We start from the raw sequence: 13329 nt of genomic DNA on the forward strand, positions 1-13329 counted from the left end.
TTATTGTGAAGTAGTGGAAACGTATAGGAGCAACAACGGCTCATAGGTGAAGTGGTAGGCTACACAAGCTCATAGAACGGGACCGCCGAGTGCTGAAACGCATAGTGTGTAAAAATCATCTGTCGTCATTTGCAACACTGACTACCGAGTTCCAAACTCCCTCTGGAAACAACGTCAGCACAATAACTGTTTGTCGGGAGCTTCATGAAATGAGTTTCCATGGCCGCCACACAAGCCCAAGTGGTGTAAAGCTCGCCGCTATTGGACTCCGTAGCGGTGGAAACGCGTTCTCTGGAGTGATGAATCACGCTTCACCATCTGGCAGTCCGACGGACTAATCTGGGTTTGGTCGATGCCAGGAGAACGCTACCTGTCCGGATGCATAGTGCCAACTGTAAAGTTTGGTGGAGGAGGAATAATGGTCTGAGGGTGTTTTTCATGATTCGGGTCCCTTAGTTCCAGTGAAGGGAAATCTTAATGATACAGCATACAATGACATTCTAGACGATTCTGTGCTTCCAACTTTGTGGCAACAGTTTGGGGAAGAACCTTTCCTGTTTCAGCATGACAATGTCCCCGTGCACAAAGCGAGGTCCATACAGAAAGGGTTTGTCGAGATCGGTGTGGAAGAACTTGACTGGCCTGCACAGAGCCCTGACCTCAACACTATCGAACACCTTTGGGATGAATTGGAACGCCGACGGCGAGTAAGGCCTAATCGCCCAACATCAGTACCCGACCTCACTAATTCTCTTGTGCCTGAATGGAGGCAAGTCCCTGCAGCAATGTTCCAACATTTTTTTTAAATTTTATTTCACCTTTATTTAACCAGGTAGGCAAGTTGAGAACAAGTTCTCATTTATTTCCAACATCTAGTGGAAAGCCTTCCCAGAATAGTGGAGGCTGTTATAGCAGCAAAGGGGGGACCAACTCCATATTAACGCCCATGATTTTGGAATGAGATTTTCGACGAGCAGGTGTCCACATACTTTTGGACATATCATGTATTACTCACCAGAGCTATCACATTTTAAAAAAGCAAGGAAGATGCACATCAACACACTGGGAAAGCAGGAGGGCTGTGTGTGAATGTGAATGTGTACCACAGTACCTGCCAGTGCCGGGACACTGCTGATGTCAGTGTTGAGAGCAGCAGAGTACCACCTGGTGGCCTCTTTAGTCTTCTTCTGTAGTGACAGAAGGTAGCCCATCTCATTGGCCACGTCAGCGTTCCCAGGGGCTTTAGAGTAAGCCCTCTCTGTAAATGGAGTCAGCAGCTGAAGGATCTCTGGGTTGCCTCCACACTACAGACAGACGGAGGATGTTATAATTCTATATCCAAATGGGACGGTAATATATAGATCTCTCTGGAACAGTAGATTTCATGTGTCGTATTGGGAGGCTGACATACCAATATACTTCAATATGTGAATATACACATGACTTCGGGGGGGGGGGGGTAATATGTTAACACAAAAACCCTGATACACAAAGACCCAGAACGTTGTGCTCCAAGGGACTGGGCTGACCCCCAGCTGGCTAAAACAACCGGTTCCATGGAAACAGAGGCCAAGGGAGGCTTGCAAGCCGAAGAACACCATCCCAACCGTGAAGCACAGGGGTGGCAGCATCATGTTGTGGGGGTGCTTTGCTGCAGGAGGGACTGGTGCACTTCACAAACTAGATGGCATCATGAGGCAGGAAAATTATGTGGATATATTGAAGCAACATCTCAAGACATCAGTCAGGAAGTTAAAGCTTGGTTGCAAATGGGTCTTCCAAATGGACAATGACCCCAAGCATACTTCCAAAGTTGTGGCCTCCCCCTTTTTCCTCCAAACATAACGATGGTCATTATGGCCAAACAGTTCTATTTTTGTTTCATCAGACCAGAGGACATTTCTCCAAAAACTACAATCTTTGTCTCCATGTGCAGTTGCAAACGGTAGTCTGGCTTTTTTATGGCGGTTTTAGAGCAGTGGCTTCTTCCTTGCTGAGCGGCCTTTCAGGTTATGTCGATATAGGACTCGTTTTACTGTGGATATAGACACTTTTGTACCTGTTTCCTCCAGCATCTTCACAAGGTCCTTTGCTGTTGTTCTGGGATTGAGTTGCACTTTTCGCACCAAAGTACGTTTATCTCTAGGAGACAGAACGCGTCTCCTTCCTGAGCGGTATGACGGCTGCGTGGTCCCATGGTGTTTATACTTGGGTACTATTGTTTCTACAGATGAACGTGGTACCTTTAGGCGTTTGGAAATTGCTCCCAAGGATGAACCAGACTTGTGGAGGTCTACAATTTTTTGTCTGAGGTCTTGGCTGATTTCTTTTGATTTTCCCATGATGTCAAGCAAAGAGGCACTGAGTGTGAAGGTAGGCCTTGAAATACATCCACAGGTACAATTGACTCAAATGATGTCAATTAGCCTATCAGAAGCTTCTAAAGCCATGACATCATTTTATGGAATTTTCCAAGCTGTTTAAAGGCACAGTCAACTGAGTGTATGTGAACTTCTGACCCACTGAAATTGTGATACAGTGAATTATAAGTGAAATAATCTGTTTGTAAACAATTGTTGGAAAAATGACTTGTGTCATGCACAAAGTAGATGTCCTAACCGACTCGACAAAACTATAGTTTGTTAACAATAAACTTGTGGAGTGGTTGAAAAACGAGTTTTAATGACTCCAACCTAAGTGGATGTAAACTTCCGAATTTAACTGTAAATAAAAGGTTAAATAAAATATAAATACTCCGTGGGTTTACCGACCACCATCCATTGAATGGATATTAAGAAGTGTTGATTATTTGGCGTCAGGATGGAGATGCAACACAGCCTTATGTTTCTGCCAACCCCCCCAGTCAGCCCCAGGTCTTCAGGGCCCAGATGTTCTGAATGTCCCTGGTGCATCGCATACCACCCTACTAAACTCAGCTAAATACTTACCAGTCTGCTGATGGGCTGGGTGAGACTGATGTGGAGACTGGGAGAGCAGGGCTCTGAGACCTCTGCTGCACTAACCAGGGCCTGCAGATGTTCCTTGGCCTACAAACATAACATAACCATCAGAGCCTAATATTGACATCTGCCAAATGCCGGCAGAATTTAGCATTGGTATATAAGATGTATATTTCGCCAGCCACGTTGACGGTTGGTCAAGGCTCCAAGCGATTCACTCACATTTGTGAATAAAAAGTCAAGTATGATCACATGTATAGTCAAATAAATGCTGCAGTAGCTGTTTTCAAAGTATTTCTGCCGTTTTGTTTCATAGCTGTTAAATTAAAATCGCACAATGTCAAAGAACGACGAATCGTATAGACTACCCCACCTCGCGCTGCAACTCTGCCTGACTGGGAGCGGAGTGCAAGACTCATTTTTAGAAGCACTGCGTACACGCATAAAACTTGGTCTAATTTACTTTAAAGTCCACTGAATTGAATCTTTGTCCTTGTTTCTTGGCTATTTTTTGTTTTGTTTTGTTTTGTTTTTTCAATGTTTGAGTTTCAACAGGTTGAGAAGAGAAGATCACGCTTCTACTAGTCAGAACCAATCACACAGACACAAACATGACTCGAGTCACACTACCACGGTAACGCCGCGCCCCTATGGGATTGGTGTTCCCCTCCGCGGGACGGTTGAGCTAACGTAGGCTAATGTGATTAGCATGAGGTTGTAAGTAACACATTTCCCAGGACATAGACATATCTGATATGGGCAGAAACATTAACAAGAATTTAAGCTAACTGCACTGTCCAATTTACAGTGAAACAATACCATTCTATTGTTTGAAGAGAGTGCACAGTTATGTATTAATTAACCAAATAAGGCACATTTGGGCAGTCTTGATAGAACATTTTGAACAAAAATGCAATGGTTCATCGGATCAGTCTAAAACGTTGCACATATACTGCTGCCATCTACTGCTGCCACATAGTCCATCTGTAAATAGCCCACCCAATCTACCTACCTCATCCCCATATTGTTTTTATTTACTTTTCTGCTCTTTTGCACACCAGTATCACTACTTACACACCATCATCTGCTCATCATCATCTGCTCATCTATCACTCCAGTGTTAATCTGCTAAATTGTAATTACTTCGCTACTATGGCCTATTTATTGCCTTACCTCCTCACGCCATTTGCACACACTGTATATAGACTTTCTTTTTTTCCCTATTGTGTTATTGACTGTACGCTTGTTTATTCCATGTGTAACTCTGTGTTGTTGTATGTGTCGAACTGCTTTGCTTTATCTTGGCCAGGTCGCAGTTGTAAATGAGAACTTGTTCTCAACTAGCTTACCTGGTTAAATAAAGGTGAAATAAAATTAAAAATTAAAAAAATCTAGGGGCCAAAATCTAAATTGGGCTGGAATGAGACATTATTGCCTTTCTCTTGCATTTCTATGATGACTGTACAAAAAACAACTCATGTTTTTTACCAGATCTATTGTGTCATATTCTCCTACATTTTACATTTACATTTTAGTCATTTAGCAGACGCTCTTATCCAGAGCAACTTACAGTAGTGAATGCATACATTTCATACAAATCATACATTTTTTTCTGTGCTGGCCCCCCGTGGGAATCGAACCCACAACCCTGGTATTGCAAACACCATGCTCTACCAACTGAGCTACAGGGAAGGCTATAATTTCACATTTCCATTAACTTCAAGTTAAAGTGTTTCCTTTCAAATGGTACCAATAATATGCATATCCTTGCTTCAGGTCCTGAGCTACAGGCAGTTAGATTTAAGGCATTTTAGGCGAAAATGTTTAAAAAAGGGTTGGATCCTTAAGAGGTTATTAAAGGGGCAGGTGAACATTTTTCAAATCTGTGATATTTTGATTAAAAGGCTGGGGTCACAATTTTTTTTATTAAACATAAACTGGGTGATTCGAGCCCTGAGTGCTGATTGGTTGACAGCCGTGATATATCAGACCGCAAGACATTTATTTGTACTGCTCTAATTACATTGGCAACCAGTTTAAAATAGCAATAAGGCACCTCAGTGGGTTTGTGATATATGGCCAATATACCAAGGCTAAGGGCTGTATCCAGGCACTCCACATTGCGCATATATCACACCCCGTCGGGCCTAAGAACAGCCCTTAGCCGTGGAATATTGGCCATATATCACACCCCCTCGGGCCTTATTGCTTAATTATAACGCATAACTTTTATTGTTTTAGAAACATTACAAAGCAGTCTCATCTGGGGTTTTTTTTGTGTTTGGTTGGTGTAATTTTAGCGGGAGGAAAAATAATTAGACTTTTTTAAATTTACCTGCCACAGTGGCTTGTGGGACAAAAAGACAATTGTATCTACTGTATTATCAGTCTCGTACAACCACCAGGAAGTCCTGCCAGCTTCCATTCTGTTTGGCAACAGCATTCATCAGGCTGGTTATACGACGCTACTGTACTACTGCATGTAGAATCATTTATGTTAGCATATACTGAACTCACCTTGACCAGATCCCCATCCATCACAATGGTATGGATGGCTAGAACTTGGATAGCTTTCAGATTCCGCCCATCTTGTTGTAAAATCCTGAATAAAATATGCAGTACCAGTCAAAAGTTTGGACACACCTACTTATTCCTGGGTTTTTCTTTATTTTTACTATTTTCTACATTATAGAATAATAGTGAAGACATCAACACTATGAAATAACACATATGGAATCATGTAGTAACCAACAAAAAAAGAGTTAAACAAATCAAAATATATTTTATATTTGAGATTCTTCAAAGTAAGCACCCTTTACCTTGATGACAGCTTTGCACCTTGACCAGATCCAGGGTCTGCTCCCAGTCCTGTAGGGTTATGGTTCTAGTTACCTAGCAGCTGTATCCAGGGTCTGCTCCCAGTCCTGTAGGGTTATGGTTCTAGTTACCTAGCAGCTGTATCCAGGGTCTGCTCCCAGTCCTGTAGGGTTATGGTTCTAGTTACCTAGCAGCTGTATCCAGGGTCTGCTCCCAATCCTGTAGGGTTATGGTTCTAGTTACCTAGCAGCTGTATCCAGGGTCTGCTCCCAGTCCTGTAGGGTTATGGTTCTAGTTACCTAGCAGCTGTATCCAGGGTCTGCTCCCAGTCCTGTAGGGTTATGGTTCTAGTTACCTAGCAGCTGTATCCAGGGTCTGCTCCCAGTCCTGTAGGGTTATGGTTCTAGTTACCTAGCAGCTGTATCCAGGGTCTGCTCCCAATCCTGTAGGGTTATGGTTCTAGTTACCTAGCAGCTGTATCCAGGGTCTGCTCCCAGTCCTGTAGGGTTATGGTTCTAGTTACCTAGCAGCTGTATCCAGGGTCTGCTCCCAGTCCTGTAGGGTTATGGTTCTAGTTACCTAGCAGCTGTATCCAGGGTCTGCTCCCAGTCCTGTAGGGTTATGGTTCTAGTTACCTAGCAGCTGTATCCAGGGTCTGCTCCCAGTCCTGTAGGGTTATGGTTCTAGTTACCTAGCAGCTGTATCCAGGGTCTGCTCCCAGTCCTGTAGGGTTATGGTTCTAGTTACCTAGCAGCTGTATCCAGGGTCTGCTCCCAGTCCTGTAGGGTTATGGTTCTAGTTACCTAGCAGCTGTATCCAGGGTCTGCTCCCAGTCCTGTAGGGTTATGGTTCTAGTTACCTAGCAGCTGTATCCAGGGTCTGCTCCCAGTCCTGTAGGGTTATGGTTCTAGTTACCTAGCAGCTGTATCCAGGGTCTGCTCCCAGTCCTGTAGGGTTATGGTTCTAGTTACCTAGCAGCTGTATCCAGGGTCTGCTCCCAGTCCTGTAGGGTTATGGTTCTAGTTACCTAGCAGCTGTATCCAGGGTCTGCTCCCAGTCCTGTAGGGTTATGGTTCTAGTTACCTAGCAGCTGTATCCAGGGTCTGCTCCCAGTCCTGTAGGGTTATGGTTCTAGTTACCTAGCAGCTGTATCCAGGGTCTGCTCCCAGTCCTGTAGGGTTATGGTTCTAGTTACCTAGCAGCTGTATCCAGGGTCTGCTCCCAGTCCTGTAGGGTTATGGTTCTAGTTACCTAGCAGCTGTATCCAGGGTCTGCTCCCAGTCCTGTAGGGTTATGGTTCTAGTTACCTAGCAGCTGTATCCAGGGTCTGCTCCCAGTCCTGTAGGGTTATGGTTCTAGTTACCTAGCAGCTGTATCCAGGGTCTGCTCCCAGTCCTGTAGGGTTATGGTTCTAGTTACCTAGCAGCTGTATCCAGGGTCTGCTCCCAGTCCTGTAGGGTTATGGTTCTAGTTACCTAGCAGCTGTATCCAGGGTCTGCTCCCAGTCCTGTAGGGTTATGGTTCTAGTTACCTAGCAGCTGTATCCAGGGTCTGCTCCCAGTCCTGTAGGGTTATGTTCTAGTTACCTAGCAGCTGTATCCAGGGTCTGCTCCCAGTCCTGTAGGGTTATGGTTCTAGTTACCTAGCAGCTGTATCCAGGGTCTGCTCCCAGTCCTGTAGGGTTATGGTTCTAGTTACCTAGCAGCTGTATCCAGGGTCTGCTCCCAGTCCTGTAGGGTTATGGTTCTAGTTACCTAGCAGCTGTATCCAGGGTCTGCTCCCAGTCCTGTAGGGTTATGGTTCTAGTTACCTAGCAGCTGTATCCAGGGTCTGCTCCCAGTCCTGTAGAGCCAGGAACAACTTCATCTTCAGCATCAGACCAGGGAGGAAGTCTGAGTGGGAGGTCACTATCTGATTCACCACCTGCTGGGATCCAGTGAAGTTATGCTTGTTCATAAAGTACTTGGCCTGTGAAACAAGGAATGGAAACCATCAGGTTAAATTCATTCATCAACAAATGTTAGGTAACTTTTCCTTGGACTGGTGTACCTACAGCCAACCATCACAGCTGTAGCCTCTCAAACAAATACTTTTATAACAATAGTTTACAATCAGTCAACCAAAGGGAGAGCTGCTGCTGTGCATTGTGGTACCTTTCCCATCAGGCCGAACACATCCCTGGAGTGCTGCCCTCCTCCATCCAGGTAGAAGATAGCGTTGTCCCTCTGAAACTCATCCTCTGAGTTCATATCCACCCAGCCCTTTAGGATGGACGCCTGGGAATAAGAAGAACAACTAGACTTTCACCACAATGTCTTCTGACCAATCACGGGATTACTTTGGATCTACAGAAAATATCATTCATAGATTTGTCATGCACTTTAGCACATGAAAATTCAGGTTTACTATGTTTGAAATCATACTATTTAGCTTCATATGAGCCTAAATAACAGCTGAATAATATCAGTGTCATGCATTGATACGGACCTGTTTTGAGGACTTGGATATCTTCAGTATCTTGTCGATGTAGTCTTTGGCCTTGTCAACGCGGCCCATGAGCCACAGGAACAGGGCTCCATAGAACAGGGCCTTCTCTCCTTCTGTCTTACGGATATTCCTCACGTGGGTCTCCAGCGCTGACACAGCCTCGTGATCTGCAGACAAGAGATAGAACACACTTTACATAACACACAGCCTAATATTGTACTATTCCATTTCATATCAAACAAAAGGATGGGATGTTGTGTGAGGCCAAGGACAACTAGAAGATTAGCCAATTGGAACAGACCATTAAATCTAGGCCTATCCACCCACTCACCAATCATATCACTTCGCTTGTGCGCACAGATAAGAGCCATGCTGGAGCATATGGCCACGGTGGGTTTGTCCTTCACCCGCTCCAGCTCTCTCATGGCCTCCTGGGTTCGACCTAGCATTGAATAACGCAGAACCGTAGTGATCATACTCCTCTTGTGTATAGCCTAGTCTCAGACAAATGACAGAATCTACCATCAACAATGTTGAGTCAATACATGAAAAGAGTCCAATATACGGTTGGTTGTACCTTCCATTAGTATCCCAAAACCTTTAAAAAACAGCAGAACAGGATCCTGGCTGTACATGTTCAGATAGTACTCAGCTGTGTGTATGGATTGCCTATAGAACTTCTCACCCATGAAGTATACCAGTGAAGCCTGAGGATGAGAGTAGACATTAAAGCTTACTTTCAATAATAGATATAGTATCATTGTAACAAGCTGTGTTTTACCCCCAACATAAACCTGTTAGACACAATTAACTAACGTTAAATATCTAGCTAGCCAGACAGATAGCACTAACCAACTGGCAGGCAACTTCATCGCTCCACCAGCCGTCACAAATACATCATATCCGAGATTACAATTCTAGCTAGCTAGCTGGCTAATAAAACGTATTATCTCAAAATAAAAACTTACTAAACAAACTGGATCTGTGTCAGCCATGTTATCCTGATAAACTTCTCAACTTAGTGATGCTAAACGTTACAGAGAGAGAGATGCTAAACGTTACAGAGAGAGAGATGCTAAACGTTACAGAGAGAGAGATGCTAACGTCGAGGCGTTTCCGGTTGCCTAGCAACCCATGAAGGAGCCGCTTAAGGATGGCTAATCACACACAGAGCGGACGTCTCATCGCTGATCGCTTAAGGATGGCTAATCACACACAGAGCGGACGTCTCATCGCTGATTTCCACCTAGAAATAACTAAAGACGATCTCAGAATAGTGACACCTCATTTTGCAGTGAACTGACAGTGATCGATACATGGCTCTTCTTATTAAGTAGGAAAATGTACCGAATACACCTAGTGTAATTAATATGTCAATGAAAGTCAAATTCAGAATTGATCTGTATCTCATTTATCCCCCCACTTTTACAGTATGTACAACGGAATAAAGAACTAAAGAACTTGATCATAGACTCGTTTAACTCGGAATTATTTAGAATCAACGCATGGAAGTAACTGGGAAATATTTAACTTCAAAGTAAGATCTATTACCCAGTAATGAACTAAAGAAGCAAAAATGTTTTAAAGATGAGCTTATGAATGAATTGAATGTTCTTTTAGAAAAGTATACCCTTTCAGCAGAGGAAGAAACAGATGTGAATACATCTGGAATAGAACCAGATCAAATTTACATTGATTTAGTTAAAGGGGCCTTTATTAGAATTAGAGCAAGATGGGTCGACGAGGGTGAGAAAAACACAAGATATTGTTTTGCTCTTAAAAAAAGGAACTATAAGAGAAAATCTGTCTTAAATATTGACAACGCCTTGTAAAGACCCTAACGTCATCTCGAACTGTGTATTCTTTCAATGAACATATGTATACATCTAATTTAATGGAACGGAATGTGAACATTTTATAAAACATGTCCATGGTCATGTTCCAATTATTTCTGGTGAAGAGGAGTTTTCTATATTAGAGATGAGAGATGCTCTTATATCTATAATTATCAAGGTACAAGGTGAGACCCAGATACAGACACAGGAGGCAGATGGTTGGAGTCTTAGATGTTTATTAATCCAACAGGGTAAGGCAAGAGAATGGTCGTGGACAGGCAAAAAGGTCAAAACCAGATCAGAGTCCAGGAGGTACAGAGTGGCAGACAGGCTCGTGTTCAAGGCAGACTGAATGGTCAGACAGGCGAAGGGTCAAAGTCCAGAAACAGGCAAGGGTCAAAACCGGGAGGACTAGAAGAAGAGAATAGAAAACAGGAGCACGGGGAAAAACACGCAGGTTGACTTGGAGACATAGAAGATGAACTGGCACAGAGAGACAGGAAACACAGAGATAAATACACAGAGAAACAGGAAACATGGATAAATACACAGAGAGACAGGAAACACAGGAATAAATACACAGAGAAACAGGAAACACAGAGATAAATACACAGAGAAACAGGAAACGCAGAGATAAATACACAGAGAGACAGGAAACACAGGGATAAATACACAGAGAAACAGGAAACGCAGAGATAAATACACAGAGAAACAGGAAACGCAGAGATAAATACACAGAGAGACAGGAAACACAGGGATAAATACACAGAGAAACAGGAAATGCAGAGATAAATACACAGAGAAACAGGAAACGCAGAGATAAATACACAGAGAGACAGGAAACACAGGGATAAATACACAGAGAAACAGGAAACGCAGAGATAAATACACAGAGAGACAGGAAACACAGAGATAAATACACAGAGAAACAGGAAACGCAGAGATAAATACACAGAGAAACAGGAAACATGGATAAATACACAGAGAAACAGGAAACGCAGAGATAAATACACAGAGAGACAGGAAACACAGGGATAAATACACAGAGAAACAGGAAACGCAGAGATAAATACACAGAGAGACAGGAAACACAGAGATAAATACACAGAGAAACAGGAAACGCAGAGATAAATACACAGAGAAACAGGAAACATGGATAAATACACAGAGAGACAGGAAACACAGAGATAAATACACAGAGAAACAGGAAACACAGGGATAAATACACAGAGAGACAGGAAACACATGGATAAATACACAGAGAGACAGGAAACACAGGGATAAATACACAGAGAAACAGGAAACACAGAGATAAATACACAGAGAGACAGGAAACACAGAGATAAATACACAGAGAGACAGGAAACACAGAGATAAATACACAGAGAGACAGGAAACACAGAGATAAATACACAGAGAGACAGGAAACACAGAGATAAATACACAGAGAAACAGGAAACGCAGAGATAAATACACAGAGAAACAGGAAACATGGATAAATACACAGAGAGACAGGAAACACAGAGATAAATACACAGAGAAACAGGAAACACAGGGATAAATACACAGAGAGACAGGAAACACATGGATAAATACACAGAGAGACAGGAAACACAGGGATAAATACACAGAGAAACAGGAAACACAGAGATAAATACACAGAGAGACAGGAAACACAGAGATAAATACACAGAGAGACAGGAAACACAGAGATAAATACACAGAGAAACAGGAAACACAGGGATAAATACACAGAGAAACAGGAAACGCAGAGATAAATACACAGAGAGACAGGAAACGCAGAGATAAATACACAGAGAGACAGGAAACACAGAGATAAATACACTGGGGATAATTAGCGACACCTGGAGGGGTGGAGACAATCACAAGAACAGGTGAAACAGATCAGGGCGTGACAATGAAGGGCAAAGTACCTGGAACAGATGGTCTTTCTGTGGAATTGTATTTACACTTTTGGGAAGATTTTAGAGGAACCCATATTCAACATGTTCCAAGAATGCGTAGCTAATGGTGAGATGATTATTACCATGGAGCAAGGGGTAAAGATCTCCTGTTCATTGATAATTAAAGACCTATTGCATTATTAAATACATATTATAAATTGACAACTTTAGCATATACTAATAATCTTAAAATGGGTCTAAACCACCTTATTATTAATGAAATCTAAACTGGTTTCATGAAAGGTCACCACACCAGCTGTAACATTGGGTTAGTTTTAGAGTTGATTGATTCATTCAGTTGACTCTGTATTGGTTTATTCCTCCACTTTTTGCAAAGAACAATAGAACACCAGTTCCTAATACATTTGATACAATAGAACACCAGTTCCTAATACATTTGATACAATAGAACACCAGTTCCTAATACATTTGATACAATAGAACACCAGTTCCTAATACATTTGATACAATAGAACACCAGTTCCTAATACATTTGATACAATAGAACACCAGTTCCTAATACATTTGATACAATAGAACACCAGTTCCTAATACATTTGATACAATAGAACACCAGTTCCTAATACATTTGATACAATAGAACACCAGTTCCTAATACATTTGATACAATAGAACACCAGTTCCTAATACATTTGATACAATAGAACACCAGTTCCTAATACATTTGATACAATAGAACACCAGTTCCTAATACATTTGATACACTAGAACACCAGTTCCTAATACATTTGATACAATAGAACACCAGTTCCTAATACATTTGATACAATAGAACACCAGTTCCTAATACATTTGATACAATAGAACACCAGTTCCTAATACATTTGATACAATAGAACACCAGTTCCTAATACATTTGATACAATAGAACACCAGTTCCTAATACATTTGATACAATAGAACACCAGTTCCTAATACATTTGATACAATAGAACACCAGTTCCTAATACATTTGATACAATAGAACACCAGTTCCTAATACATTTGATACAATAGAACACCAGTTCCTAATACATTTGATACAATAGAACACCAGTTCCTAATACATTGTTATACACTTTTGTTTTCGGGACTAGCTTTGTCTCTGTTATCAATATGTTTTATAAAGATATGAATAGTTATATTATGATTAATCGTAACACATCTAAAATATATAATATTCACCGTAGTGTACGCCAGGGTTGTCCTGTTTCAGCTTTTTTATTATTTTTAGTTGTAGAATATCTATTAGCATTTTGAACAACC

General features: G+C 42.0%; 1 protein-coding gene across 1 annotated transcript in view; it reads right to left on the reverse strand.

Moving 5' to 3' along the window:
- LOC115195245 (tetratricopeptide repeat protein 21B) overlaps positions 1 to 9338 on the reverse strand; it is a 64406-nt gene extending 55068 nt beyond the window's left edge. Inside the window, exons 1-9 of the mRNA XM_029755021.1 lie at positions 9233 to 9338; positions 8842 to 8971; positions 8596 to 8706; positions 8265 to 8431; positions 7931 to 8053; positions 7588 to 7745; positions 5478 to 5562; positions 2949 to 3047; positions 1112 to 1304 (exon numbers count right to left, since the gene is read on the reverse strand). Of these exons, the coding sequence (XP_029610881.1) occupies positions 1112 to 1304; positions 2949 to 3047; positions 5478 to 5562; positions 7588 to 7745; positions 7931 to 8053; positions 8265 to 8431; positions 8596 to 8706; positions 8842 to 8971; positions 9233 to 9259 (1093 nt within the window). The 5' untranslated portion in view covers positions 9260 to 9338. The remainder of the gene's footprint in view (positions 1 to 1111; positions 1305 to 2948; positions 3048 to 5477; positions 5563 to 7587; positions 7746 to 7930; positions 8054 to 8264; positions 8432 to 8595; positions 8707 to 8841; positions 8972 to 9232) is intronic.
- Between the last annotated feature and the right edge of the window lie 3991 nt (positions 9339 to 13329).

The sequence above is a fragment of the Salmo trutta genome, chromosome 6 (assembly GCF_901001165.1).
Source record: "Salmo trutta chromosome 6, fSalTru1.1, whole genome shotgun sequence".
Taxonomy (NCBI): Eukaryota; Metazoa; Chordata; class Actinopteri; order Salmoniformes; family Salmonidae; genus Salmo; species Salmo trutta.